A 15,135-nucleotide genomic window follows, 5' to 3' on the forward strand; every position below is an offset into this window, starting at 1 on the left:
AGTCTTCCCGACCTAGGGATGGAACCTGTCTCTTGCACCTCTTGCACTAGCAGAAGGATTCTTTATCACTGTGCCTCAAGCCTACAATGACCTAAATTTGTACCTTAATAATATAAAAAAATAAAATTGAAGTTCTATAATTTAAAAAGCAGAAAAATAGAGATTAGAGCATAAATCAATGAAACAGAATATAGAATAAATCAGTAAGACCAAAAGCTGGCTCTTTGAGAATAATAAAATCAATAAAACTCTAGCCAGATTGGTCATGAAGAAAAAAAGAAAATAAATTACCAACATCAGCAAAGAATGAGGTAACATGTGCTTAGTCACTCAGTCATGCCCAACTCTTTGCGACCCCATGGACTGTAGCCTGCCAGGCTCCTCTGTCTATGGGGATTCTCCAGGCAAGAATACCTGAGTGGGTTGCCATGCCCTCCTCCAGGGGATCTTCCCAACATGGGGATTGAATCCAGGTCTCCTGCACTGCAGGCAGATTCTTTACCATCTGAGTCACCTAACTACACAAAATTAAAAGTGGAGAGGATGGATTTTTGGCATAATAGCATGAAGAATACGATGTAATGGTTCCCCAGAGAAACTGGAGAAAATTAATTTTAAAAAATCATTAAAATCTAAGAGTACACAGCAAAACAACAATAACAACAACAACAACTCAGTAAGAACAGTAAGAGTATGTGGGATTTGAACCAAGACATCCCTCCTCCAGCTCAGAAAGACAGAAACTCCATTCAAGACCAAGGCAGTCAAGGAAACAGCACTCTGTCCCCAAGGTCAGAGGGATTCCTTTCTAGGAAAAGCAGGACGTCAGCATTTCTCACTCTTCCCCCAACTACAAATGCTCAAGTTAAGGGATGGATAAGTGCACCGAAGATGTGAGAGCTCCTTTCTTCAGAATGGCACCCGCTTGTAGGACGGAGGCTCTTTCTTGGGCAGCACCACTGAGAATATAATGCTCTTTTCAACTGTAATTTTTAAATCCCTCAATTCCACTGAGATAGGAGGACTGTTTCCTCTGCAAAGTGGAAGCAATTAGTGAGTAGGAGGTCATATGATCATGAATGTCTCTGGAATATTTTCTTCATGAGCAAGGAAAAACATCTGGCTTTAGCACTTCATGAGCTTTCAGATAATTTGAAAACAGCAAGAATTTCCAGTTATTGTCACTGAATTAGTATTGAATAAGACAAAAAGTTAATTCCTACTATTTCAGAAAAGAAACAGAAATTGTATGGCCATACCAGTAAATGAAATTTCAGTGAATATTCCAATCTTTAAGCAGTATATTTATTAAAAATAGATAAAACTTATTTTCTGATAACCAGTTAAGTACCCTTGAAAAGAACCTATTGAAAGCTTAGTAAAGTTGCTATTCCCCACGATGGCAATCTTTGAACTGAACAGAAGAGAAATCACGAAGAATGAGAGAGGCACAAACTTGGTGGGTTTTTTTTTTTCAGAATTTAATATTAAAAAATATATATATGAAAGTTATTAAAAAATCTTAAAAGGTTCATTCTGGGGCCAAATCCTACCAATGAAACTTTTTTCTTGTAATTGATCTAAGGTAAAAAGTAAAAGTTATATAAAAATTAGAGTGGTGACAGCTGTCCAACATAAAGCCTACCTGCAAAAAGGCAGGGCAGAATGAGCTGACTTGAGCAAATATCCACACCACGACCTTAGTAACAAGTTTCAAATGCTTTCAGTTGCCAAGGTTGAAGAGGAGGATCATCTTGCATGCTTAGATTCTACTTCTTCAAGAATCCACTGAATACCATTCAAAAAACCAGTTAAAGTTTCAGCCTCAGTGTCCTGGACCTATGAGCAAATAAAAAGAGATCATTTGTTACTAAGAAACTAAGCACAAATACTTATAATTATGTGGGACATTTTTCTAGACACTCAAAAATGAATAGGACTAAAATAATCCCAGTAAACTGTAGATAAATGACCAAGTTTTGTCTTCTAAAGAGTTTAGATTAAAAATATCATCTTCTCTTCTGTCTTATAATTACTATCAATATGAGGTTTATTACTTATCTTGGAACTCAGCTTTGATATCAAATATCTCCCACTGATTAAGCTACTAAAACTGATTTTTAGAATGCTATTCTTTTAAACAGAATGAAAAGAAAGAATAAAGAAAAATAAAATCAATTAAAGTGAAAAGTAAAATGAGATTTTTCTCACTAGAGAAAATAGAACCTTACCATCCATGGGTAGTTTAGATGATTCAGACGCAGCTCATGGGCCAAATAAAAACAGGGCATTCTTTTTACATTAGCTTGAGAAATACAAGATAAAACCAACATTGGTCTCCCGGAAGATCCAAAAGCTGGATCAGTCATTGCCATAATACGAGAAAATTCATCTTGCCATTCATGTCCTAAGGAATGTAGTTAAAATCTTAATTTTCATTACTTAAAAAATAATAAAAAAATTGAAAACTATAAAAATTACCAGGATCCAAACATAATAAACTGCATCTACCCCTCTATTGCTGTGTTCATTTACTGATCTTTCATAGAACTACATTAATCAGCCTTGCAAGGATCAGAATTTAGATGAAATCAGAGAGAACAAAAACAGTACCACTTACATGTTTCTATGGTTTAAAAGCAAAACTACTCTAATAAAAGTATTTTCTTCTCACAAATTCTGTAGCCATCACTACCCTTTCTTTCAAAGGCCAGAGTTTTAAACATATGATTGAGTCTAGCTTTTTTTATTGAAACCGAAAATCTCTGCCTTTCAGTGGAGTGGCAGTCATTGACATTTGGTGGTGGGCAGAATTCTAAAATAACCCTAATAACTCAAATTCTTTTCTATTCCCTCCTCTGAGTGTGGGAAGAATCTGTAAATACATGGGATATCACCAACATGGTTAGGCTATATTACAAGACACAGCTGACTTCAAGAAAGGGAGACTATAATCAGTGAGCCTAGTCTAGTCAGGTAAGCCCTTAAAACAGATGAGATTCTTCCTAGTCAGAGAGATCCTCCATTGCTGGATTTGAAGACAGAGGGGTCACATGGCAAATGAAGACGGCCTGTGAAGCTGAGAGCAGCCCCCAGCTGACAGCCAGCAAGGAAACAGGGACCTCAGATCTACAAAAGTAAGCTGAATTCAGTCAATAATCTGAGTGAGCTAGATAGCAGATTTTTCCCCAGAACCTCCAGGAAGGGATGTAACCCATCTCTCACCCTAATTTCAGCCTATGAGACACTTGGCTGAGAACCCAGCCATGCTGTATTCAGACTTCTGACATAAAGAACTCTGAGCTAATAAACAGATGCATTTTTAAGCCACCAGGTTGGCAGTAATTTGTTATATATTAATAGAAAACAAACATTGAATGTAATTATCAACACAGTACATTTAAATCTATCACATATTTATTGAATTTTGACTTGTCCCCTCTATTCTTTGTTCTTTTTGCCCTCTTTTCCTGTGATCTTTTGAACTGACTTCTTTAATGATTACATTTTATCTTCACTACTGGCTTATTTAATTATATCTCTGTTACACTTTTTTAGTGGTTGGTTGCTCAAAGATTTACAAAGTTTATTTTAAGCTTACAACAGTCTACTTTTAAAAAGTATTATACAACTTCACATATAGAACCTTACAACATTTCCATTTCTGACTTTCCATGCTGTGTAATATTGTTACAATATATTTTATTTTAAAAATATCATGTTTTCCTTTAAATAATGATAAAGAAATTAAACTTAGAAAAAAAAATTTTATGTATAGCTATACTGTTTCTATCTCAAGGCTTTTTCTTTCTTTCTGTAAATGTAGTTTTCCACCTGGTATACTATTCTCCCTGAAGTTTCCTTTAATATTTATTGTAATAAAAATTTTCTGACTGAACTTTCTCAGATTTTGTCTAAAAAATGTCTTGATTTTGCCTTCATTTTGAAAGATATCTCTGCTGGATATTATCCCCCCCACCCCACCTTTTGCAATACTATAAAGATTTCCCTTCATTACTATCTCGTTTACAGCAAAACTCTATCAGAAAGTCTCTGTTCTTATCTTTGGTCCTCTATATGTATGTTTTGCTTTGCCCTGGCTGCCTTCAAGATATTCTCTTTATCTTTTGTTTTCACCAGTTTGGCTATGATGTATCTGTATTTTTTATTTATAACAGCTGGAGTTCTTTGAGAATCTTCGATCTGTGGTTTATGTCTTTCAGTAATTTTGAAATAGATTTGGTCATTATTTATTCAGAAATTTATTTTTCCCTGTTCTTACTCCCTTCATATTTTGGGACTCCAATCACATATAAATTGAATCAGGGTCCACATACCACACACTATATTTTTATAAGTAAGTATTTTGGTAAAAACCGCCAAGCCCATTCATTCACAAACTGTCTATGGCTACTTTTGCACTATAGTATCAGAGCTGAGTAACTGTAAGAGATTATACGGCTCACATGCCTAAAATATGTACTACCTAGACCTTTAAGAAAATGTCAACCCCTGAGTTAGAACACTTCATTGGTTTTCCCCAGCTCTTGCTCTGCCCTCCACTACCAATTTTTTTCCTTTTTAAAAATTTTTATTTTTTAATTAATTTCTGGCTATGCTGGGTCTTCGTTGCTATGCGGGCTTTTCTCTAGTTGTGGCAAGTGGGGGCTACTCTCTAATTGCAGTACACAGGCTTATCGGGGCAGTGCCTTCTCTTGTTGCAGAGCACAGACTCTAGGGTGCATGGGTTTCAATAACTGCAGCACACAGGCTCAGTAGTTGTGATTCCCAGGCTCTAGGACAAAAGCTCAGTTACTCCGTAGCATGTGGGATCTTCCTGGACCAGGGATCAAACCCGTCTCCTGCATTGACAGGTGGATTCTTGACCACTGAGCCACCAGGGAAACCCATCTCTTTAATTTGAGTAACTTTAATTGATCTATCTTCACATTCACAAAAGGTTTCCTTCGTTGATATGTCCATTGAAGGAACTATTCACCTATTGTATTTTTGGTATTTAGCAAACCCATTTTACTTTTTCATAGCTTCTTTCCCTCTGCTGAAAATCTCTATTTGTTCACATATATTGGTCACTTTTTTTTACTAGATTCTTCAACATATTAATCACAGTTCTTTTTATGTCCTTTTCTGAGGGTGCCAATATTGAGGCCATTTCTGGGTCTAGTTCCATTGACTGCTTTATCTCTTAAGAATGGGTCATTTCTTTTTTTTTTTTTTTGTATCTTATACTTCTTAATTTAATGCTACATGTTTTATGTGGAAGAACAGAAGAGACTGAGGTAAAAAGGATTTACTTCTACAAATGGGTATGCTTCTTCTCCTGTTAGGCCATTTATGCAGTGAGACAAGTCCAGTTAGTCAATAGTTGAGCTGCATTTGGCTTTTGTTGTTATAGATAATTTCAGTGCACTGTAAACTGTAAATGCTTTCAGTGAGAATAATATATTGCATATTTATGCCCTACCTTGTTCACAAAGGGTTTGGAAAAGAAATTACAATTTTGGCTTATGGCCCAATAGTATTCTATTTTCGTGTTATTTATCAATGTGAATGGCAATTATTCAGAATATATGGAGAGTGTTCTTAACTAATCCACTTTATTAAACACTCCACCAACTCCACCAACTCTACTAACTCACAATCTACTATCTGGATGATTAAAATAACCTAAAATTTTTCATTTACCTGCATAAATTACTTGAATAAGGCCAAAAGCAAACAAAATATCAATAACTAAAAGTACAGAAGCATAAAACAACAAAAAATACTATGTAGTTATAGTAGCAAACTTCAGTGTGCATCAGAATTCTGTAAAGTTTGTTTAAAAAAACAGAGCCAAGACACAACCCACATCTGAGTCATAATCCATCAGGACAGGAATCAGGCTGCCATGTTTTTAACAAGATCCACAGGTGATCCTAATGCACGTCAAGGTCTGAGAATCCAATATTGATAGTAATAATATTAACAGAATCACATTGATAAAATTAGCCATGATATTCTTAATAAGCCACAATAAAGCCTATAAAAATACTTTATTATTTGCTTTGCAAAGAAAGTGCTTTTAAAAAGAAAATAAGATAATGCTTACTTTTATGAGCTTCAGCATTTGCAACATAGATGAACCCATCAACCACTTCACACACCTTCTGAATTTGTGGAATTACACTGTACCGGCTCCCTTGTTGATCGTCCCCTTCATTCTGTATACTGAACATCTTGTTAACTGCACTTGTATGTTCTTCTCTTGCTCTATCTCTTTCCTTTCTATAAGAAAAATGCAAATATAAAACATAAACAGACACTAAACAGGCTTCAGCCCCTCTAAAATATTCTATCACTGATGCCTCAGGTAGGCTGCTAAGTAGGTAGCCTTACCTTGTAGTTGAATATAGTATTAGGATGTTGAATTTATGTTGATTGTTCAACTGAAAACTAACTCCTGATCCAATACCTAAAGGAGAAAATTACAATTATCAAAACAAAAAATAAAGATAGCAAAAGATGACAATGCAAAAATTACTTAGTATAAAAAGAGCAAACAAAAAACTATGACAAGTTATATATAGCTTTGGAATAAAATGTTTATGTTGAAGAAAAGATGCTATATGCAATTTTCATTCACAAAATAGTAAATTATGGATACAGAATAAAAAACTCTTAGGCTTTAACACTGCTTTTTTTTTACCATCATCACTATCATCAACTTTATTATCATCCTATCAGTAGCAGCTGCATCATAACAACTACTTCTACTTATCCTCAAGACTGACTTCGTTTCACTTTTTTTATGTTTCTCATTAGTCTCATACTCCACGTTTATATTCAGCCAAGGGTTTTCCCCCTGCACTCTGAAAAGGCATTTTTGAATTCATGGTGTCTTAGAAAATTGAAGAAATATGGCAAACACTGAAATTTGGAATTAGATTTGAGCTAGAATTTGTCACATATACCCATGTTTCTGTGAGCCTTGGTTTTGACACTGAAATATAGAAATAATACACATTTTTTAGGGTTATTGTAAGTATTACATATATAACTGATAAGTAACAGGTGCCAAATATTACTTCTTACTATATTTTATATCTAAATCATTCAACACTATTATTTGTCTTTCTTTCTTAACTCTTTCCCTCCTTTGTGTTAACACTCAGGGGTTGATTCTCCTTTTGCCTTCTGCAAAGATCTCCTTCTCTTTGGGTTTGTGTCTTTTTGCTATATATTAATAAACATCCTTTTAGATCTGTCTACTCATCTCCATTCCCACCCCACACCTTTAATTTAGATATCATCATCTCTCACCTGAACTTCTGTAATCATTTCTAACTATGCTCCTAAATCCACTTCTGTTCCCTACTATCCAATCTTCTGACAGCAGGTGTAGAGATTGCTTTAAAATGTCTTTAATTATGTCTTTTCTCTTCAAAGCTGCTGCTCTTCAGATAAATAAAACTTTAACATAATATGGCCTCTACTTACTCACTGTGTTGTGCTTAGTCACTCAATTGTGTCCGACTCTTTGCAACCCCATGGACTGTAGCCCACCAGGCTCCTCAGTCCATGGGGATTCTCCAGGCAAGAATACTTGAATGGGTTGCCATGCCCTTCTCCAGGGGATCTTCCCAACCCAGGGATTGAACCCAGGTCTCCTGCATTGCAGGTGATTCTTTGCTATTTGAGCCACCAGGGAAGCCCAAGAACAACTCCATCTTTCATATCCTTAATCCCTGCATTATAACCAATCTAGACATTTAAAGAAGCCATGCCATACTATCTTACATCACCATTTCAGGCAACACATTATACAGAGATCCTACCAGGGTCTGTAAGCATTTCAGGCCAAGTGGCCCTAGTCTTCCACCACCAGGGGACTTCCCAAAGATATCATAAAAACATTCTATTATGTTGGGAAAGATGGAAGTCAGGAGGAGAAGGGGACAACAGAGGACGAGATGGTTGGATGGTGTCACTGACTCAATGGATATGCATTTTGAGCAAGCTCCAGCAGATGGTGAAGGAAGCCTGGCATGCTGCAGTCCATGGGATTGCAAAGAATCAGACATAACTGAGTAACTGAACAACCATGCCTCTGATCTTTGTTTTCATCAGTTTAACTTCCAGAAACTACCTTCTCAACACATCTAACCTCAGTCCAGTAAGATTTGCATGCTGTTTTGCCCCACCTTGCCAATGACTCATCCCTTTACCCTTCCCTAAGTCAAGGCTGTACATTGTCACTCTGCTTTTTTAAGTTATATGCAGAGTACATCATGAGAAACGCTTGACTGGAAGAAACACAAGCTGGAATCAAGATCGCTGGGAGAAATATCAATAACCTCAGATATGCAGATGACACCACCCTTATGGCAGAAAGTGAAGAGGAACTAAAATGCCTCTTGATGAAAGTGAAAGAGGAGAGTGAAAAAGTTGGCTTAAAGCTCAACATTCAGAAAACAAAGATCATGGCATCCAGTCCCATCACTTCATGGGAAATAGATGGGGAAACAGTAGAAATAGTGTCAGACTTTATTTTGGGGGGCTCCAAAATCACTGTAGATGGTGAGTGCAGCCATGAAATGATAAGACGCTTACTCCTTGGAAGAAAAGTTATGACCAACCTAGATAGTATATTCAAAAGCAGAGACATTACTTTGCCAACTAAGGTCCGTCTAGTCAAGTCTATGGTTTTTCCTGTGGTCATGTATGGATGTGAGAGTTGGACTGTGAAGAAGGCTGAGCGCCGAAGAATTGATGCTTTTGATCTGTGGTGTTGGAGAAGACTCTTGAGAGTTCCTTGGACTGCAAGCAGATCCAACCAGTCCATTCTGAAGGAGATCAACCCTGGGATTTCTTTGGAAAGAATGATGCTAAAGCTGAAGCTCCAGAACTTTGGCCACCTCATGCGAAAAGTTGACTCATTGGAAAAGACTCTGATGCTGGGAGGGATTGGGGGCAGGAGGAGAAGGGGACGACCGAGGATGAGACAGCTCGATGGCATCACGGACTCGATGCATATGAGTCTGAGTGAACTCTGGGAGATGGTGATGGACAGGGAGGCCTGGGGTGCTGCGATTCATGGGGTGGCAAAGAGTTGGACACGACTGAGCGACTGAACTGAACTGAACTGAACCTTGCAGGATCTGAAGCACAATTAGACTGGCAATTTCAAACAATCACAATTACTCTGCAGAATGAAATGGCTATTTCATAATCAGCCAATTCCCCTACATCCCCAACCTCTTATTGAAATGGGATCCTTCCACCTCATGACCCAACCTGACACTGGCCTGTGCCTAGGTGCTGCTTCTCTTGCAGTGGGCTTCTAGTAACTAAACTGCTTCTTCTCTCACATCTCAGGGTACAGAGATAAGTGCTCTCTTTACTTCTCAATGCCATGTCTTAAACCATTACTCACCAACCCTCTTGAAAAAACTCCACCTCTTTGAGACACACACACCATTTAGCTCTAATACCATCTCCCCATCCTTAACCTGGTCACTTATGAATCTACTTTTGATAATCCCTTTCTCCAAACATTCGTTGAAGATTATATCACCTGGCTCACAATCTTCTTTATTCTCAGAAACTTCCAAGTTCACATGGACTTCATATGATTCCCAAATCTTCATTTCTAGCCCAGATCTTTGAGACATGAATGCATAAAGTATTCCATAAAATAATTCATTTATTCATCAAATACATATCGAGTATCTACTATGTGCCTAGCACTACAGATACAACTAAGAATAAAGCTGACAAGAGAGACTTCCCTGGTAGTCCAGTGGTTGAGAATCCATCTGCCAATGCAAGGGATATAGTCTGGAATGATCACACATGTCACAGAGCAACTAAGTCTGTGCACCACAACTACTGAGCCTGCAAGCTGCAACTACTGAGCTTGAATGCTGTAACTACTGACGCCTGCATATCTAAAGCCCTTGCTCTGCAACAAAAGAAGCCACCAAAATGAGAAACCTGGGCATTGTAATGAAGAGTAGCCCCAGGGTCGCCGCAACTAGGAAAAGCCCACATGCAGGAGCAAAGACACAGGCAGCCAAAAATAGTTTAAAAAACAGAAACAAAAAACCTCTTAAAAAAAACAAGGCTGAGATTTCTGGTCTAATGGGACTCACATTCAAATGGCTAGCTTATAGCAGGCATCTCTGCTTGTATAAAAAGTTTCTCTTCCTACTCCTGTGTCTCCTTAATCTAGAGAATGACACCATCATCCAATATGAAAATAAGAGCCAGAAACCAGGAATTATCCTTATTACTGCTGATACACATTGAGTCAATTACATATCCTTCATATTTTATCACAATATTATAGTGGTTTCTTAGTGGGTATTCATGCCTTTGGAGCTCCTTCTAATCAATTTTCCACTCAGGAGCCAGAGTGATCTATCTAAAATGCCATCTTGATCATCTTACTTTTCTGCTTCAAATCCTTCAATATAATGCTTAAGTTTGACACATAAGCATCTTCTCACTTGGCCCCACTCTAAACACACAGAGCTACTTCAAGTGTCTCATGCATACCCAGAACTTTGAGAATTTAGAGATGCAGTTCTCACTGCTTAGAATATTTTATCCTTTTTTTGATGGCTTACTCCTGCTTATCAAAATGACTCATATACGGCATCATGTTCAATGCAGAGCTTTCTATGACCCTTACCTTTCTACACAGAAGCTCATTACACTATATTCTAATCACCTGTATACATGTCTCTGCCCTCACCTAGACTCATCACATTTCAGGGCAAAGAGGAAATTTTTGATGTTGTTTGTTTTAAATCACTGCATCTTTAGTATCTAATAGGTACCCTCAACAAATGAAAAAGTTAAGCAGAAGCTAGACCACTATTACACGTTTATTATAAATCCTACTTACCAAATTAACTACATGGTTGTTGTTCCTGTTGTTTTTCATAGACATAAAGGTAAGGTGACAATTTAGCTCTTTTGAAATTCCAAGACATATCAAAGTACTTTGAATATAGTAGATGCTGAGTGGTTTTTACTGTAACATTCTTTTAAAATATGGTACAACATTTTGACAACATACAATTTGCTTTCACATAATCTCATATTTTAGACTGAGGAAGTAAGAGAAAAGCTTACCTCTTATAAAAAAGTAAATTAATTCTTTCAGTCCATAGAGACATGAGGGCTCCCATCCATCAAATTAGTACATTTCATTACATCAAAGAATTAAATAATTAAAAAACTAATTTTTTTCTATGTAATACTAGAGTCAAGCTCAAAGTGTTTGAATTATTATGAATTGTACATTAACATGAAAATTACCATCAATCTGCCTCTGAGGTAAACCAGCTGTCGGGCAAAGTTCCTCCGAAGACATCAAACTCAACACCAAAGATGTATTTAGTTCTTCCAAACCTGGTCCAAACATGGCAAATCGTGGTTCATTCTGAATGATCAATGAGTGTAAAAATGAGGTGACAGCTCCATACATAGGACGGCTAGATTTTGAAGATCTTCTTGTATGTGGACAGCACATTTTATAGCTGTATAAAATTGTCACAATTAGAAAATTAACACAAATACTTACTTAGCCATTTATTCATTCAACAATATATAATGCATCGAAAACTTGCTAGACAAAAGGGATACAATAGTTACCGTCCTAATCCTCATGGAGGGCAGTGGAGGACAGATACTATTATATCAATAATACATATGTCAAGTGCCATGATAGTAAAAGCACAAGGTGCCATGGGAGTGGTAGTGGTTAAGTAACTGAGGAAGTCTTCCCCAGGAAGTGGTTACTTTCTATTTTTTCATTTAGATTCTCTCATGAAACACTTGGTCTAACATGTGTTGTAATGGTTAAAATTCACTACATAGAGCAGTGATTCTCAACCTGGGGAGATTTTGCACCCTCTGGGAACATCTGCTAATGTCTGGAGACATTTTTGTTATCACAACTACAGGGGGAGTAGGGCAGTGCTACTGACATCTAACAGATCCTGGGATGCTATTAAACATGCTACAATGCACACACAAGACAGTTCCCATAACACCCAGTGCAAAATGTCAATAGTGCAAAGACTGAGAAACCCTGCACTAAACTACATAGATAGTTAGCATAAATATGTCCTTAGAGGTAAAAAAGAAAAAAAATACTAAAAGCTACCAATATAACTGAATTTCTTAGAGTACTTCCATTAACACTAACAGTTCAATAAGTACTTATTACAGGTTACCTAGAAAACTAAGAATCATGTGAAAGAAACAACTTTTTCAATAGCCATAAATTTCTAAACAAGTGATTCAACATGTCATTGAAAATTAAAACAAAGTTGCTCAAATCTAAATAAAACCTAAAACTCTTTAAGTCAAGCTGGTTAAGACAATCACTAACTTTATAAGAAAATCATCTTTACTTAGGAATCTTGTAATTTAACAAGGAAAAAAAAAAGTCAATGTTGCAGCTGGGTAGAGTTGGCCAAGCCTCACTTTAATTAGCCATATAAGCCACTTATAGTCTGAACTTCAGTTTTTAAAATTTGCATTATTTGAGCAATAACAATCAACCCAAGATCACAAGAATCAGAAATAATTTATATGCTCACAAATGATCATGTTGTTTGCCACTAAATCGTTTCTCTCCAACCCCATGGACTGCAGCACGCCAGGCTCCCCTGTCCTTGACTATCTCCCAGAGTTTGCTCAGATTCATATCCATTGAGTCAGATCACAAATGTTCGTTACTATGATTATTACCATCCCTAAGAAAACATGGTTCCACAGCACCACAGATACACCTGATGTCTTGGCTGGCTGTGGGACAATGTAGAAGTAACCAGCAACTGAGACTACAGTGCTGTGCTGTTTAGCCACTAAGTTGTGTCTGACTTTTGAGTACCTGTGGAGTATAGCCTGCCAGGCTCCTCTGTCCATGGGATTTTCCAGGCAAGAATACTGGAGTGGGTTGCCATTTTCTCCTCCAGGGCATCTTCCTGACCCAGGGATTGAACCTGCATCTCTCGCACTGCAGAAGGATTCTTTACCACTGAGCCATCACTTGTTAAAATTATACACATGCACATTTTAGTCTCACAGGACTTGATGTAATGGCATCTGTATTGGAATAAGGATTCTAAATAACTTAAAATATGGGGGAAAAAATAAAAACCACATGTAGCTAGTAAGTCTAGCACAGGAAAACAATCCTCACCTAAAGCACAAATATTCTTTTTTTTTTAGGTGCTATCTTCTGTCACAGACTTTTTTTTTTTTTTTTTTGGCTCTATAGTAAGTCCTGAATGATGTTATTTAACCTAATCCCCAATTCTTACGGAAGGACCCTTAGACCCAAAATTCATGCTACAAATTTGTAGGAGGACCAAGACTAACTTAGGCTACTGACTTGCTATAATCAAATTAATATCTTCTTTTTAATTCATAAAACTAGATACTTACACTGCCATGTAGTCAAAAAATGCACCATTGGTAACCTCAGATATAGGCTTTTTTAAGATTTCTAGATCTGGGAGAGACTTCCAGTCAACAGAAGACCAAGAAGGAAGATCCCGCAACAGAAAATATCTCCACAGAATTGGATCTCGGACAGTTTCATTCCAATAATGACTTGTACTTCCCAACTGACATAGATCATGAGGTGAAAGAAATGACAAAATATATAGCTGTACATCAATCTGAAACAGAGGGAAGCAGCAGGTAGATAAAGGGGATGAATAATTTACCTTGGCAGATAGGTTTTTTTGAAAAATAAATTATAAATTAACAATTATACTGGGAAACTAAAGGTCAACTGAACAATCTATCGTTTTAATAATTAAATTTATCTCAATAAATTACAAAATTAACAAACAATTTTTATACTAAATAGCAAAAGATCAACTTAACAGTCATTATCTTTAATAATGAAATTCACCATGCTGAAGTTAATTTCCTGCCTCAGGGTAGAATCATAATGAACACTTCATTTTGAGACACTGAAACATTCCTGAAAAACCACCCATTGTTCTGGTGTTTTTCAAGCAAAACAATCAGTTTATTTACTTTCTCCTCATGAATATTCTACCACATTATTTGCATTAAATTACTTAATGAAATAATATATTCTTCAAAATAAAATCTTTATCAAGTGAACAAACTTCTGATTTTATCATTAGATCAAATCAAAGAGTATATCTGTCACCTGTGTTCTTCTGTAAAACTGTTAACTCTGCAAGGAGAAGCACGGAGGAAATTTAAGCCTGCAGTTTTCAATTTCTGATATACCTCAGAAGGAAGTGACAACAGTCCAGCTAAGATACAAAATTTTAATTTCTAAGATATTCTTCTCTCGCCGTTTTCCCATCTTTCTAAAAAGTTTAACAAAGAATGAGGTGTGTAATTCTCAAGGCCTGCTGTAACTTGAGGCCCTTGTAACTTAGTTACTTTATTTCACTTGTGGGTTTTGTTACTTGAAATACACGGTAAGACTATAGCCGCAAAACCCTCAGAGTGTGTTTTGATATGAGAAGCCTAGGATGAATGATGCTGCGAACACAGACGCTGAATGCTGTCCATGCTTTCCAAGAATGTCTGGAATGGTCTCAGCATTTCCTCAACCGGATGTTCAGGGTGCCTCAGTCCCCAGGCTCGTTCTGGGGGAGAAAACCTGCGGGTGACCTGGCAGGTTACCAGAGCGCTCCTTGCAGGCGAGCTTCGCAGCAACCTTCGGTCCGGCTGCCAGGCACCAAGCGTCAACGCTAAGGCGTCTCTTTTCAACTGCTGCCCCACAGGTGGCGACAGCGCCCGTAAAGCTGCATGGACCGAGCCAGACACAGGCTGGGCCCAGCGGGCTACCCCCTCCCCGGGCCCTCAAGAGGCCGCCCCAGCGAGCGCCCCTCCCTCGATTCCTCGCGGGCGGCGACCGACGCTCACCGGCAGCCGCGTCAGAGAACTGGCCTCCTCGTCCGCCTCCTCTGCGGAGGCCCTCGGAGCCGCCCTCTCCTTGCCAACAGACTGCCAGAAGTTCCTCCAGCCGCTAAGGAAGGCCGCCTCCAGGCGGCCCCAGTCGCTGTGAGAAGGCTGAGGAGAGGTCCCTCGGCTGCCAGGGTCGCTTCCGGCCATGGCTGC

At 37.8% G+C, this 15,135-nt stretch overlaps 1 protein-coding gene across 2 annotated transcripts; it reads right to left on the reverse strand.

Annotated features, from left to right (window-relative positions):
- Positions 1–1,547: 1,547 nt before the first annotated feature.
- On the reverse strand, positions 1,548–15,135 carry FBXO4 (F-box protein 4). Of its 2 annotated transcripts, none has more exons than XM_052659263.1 (7): positions 14,941–15,135; positions 13,468–13,703; positions 11,329–11,549; positions 6,400–6,475; positions 6,113–6,288; positions 2,232–2,305; positions 1,548–1,839 (listed from the first exon to the last, which is right to left on the reverse strand). In XM_052659263.1, the coding sequence occupies exons 1-7, from the start codon at positions 15,127–15,129 to the stop codon at positions 1,750–1,752; spliced, it is 1,062 nt and encodes a 353-aa protein (XP_052515223.1). In that variant the 5' UTR covers positions 15,130–15,135; the 3' UTR covers positions 1,548–1,749. The 2 variants fall into 2 exon arrangements, with proteins under 2 accessions (XP_052515223.1, XP_052515222.1); XM_052659262.1 differs by having other exon boundaries at positions 2,232–2,407.

Source organism: Budorcas taxicolor, chromosome 20 (assembly GCF_023091745.1).
Source record: "Budorcas taxicolor isolate Tak-1 chromosome 20, Takin1.1, whole genome shotgun sequence".
In the NCBI taxonomy this organism is placed as follows: Eukaryota; Metazoa; Chordata; class Mammalia; order Artiodactyla; family Bovidae; genus Budorcas; species Budorcas taxicolor.

Excerpts from the sequence above, each read along its gene's own strand:
- FBXO4 (XM_052659262.1), bottom strand. The coding sequence starts at position 15,129 with ATGGCCGGAAGCGACCCTGGCAGCCGAGGGACCTCTCCTCAGCCTTCT. Across the intron at positions 13,704-14,940 it reads GTTCTCTGACGCGGCTGCCG|ATTGATGTACAGCTATATAT; the intron begins GTGAGCGTCGGT and ends CCTCTGTTTCAG. Across the intron at positions 6,289-6,399 it reads ATACTATATTCAACTACAAG|AAAGGAAAGAGATAGAGCAA; the intron begins GTAAGGCTACCT and ends TTTTTCTTATAG.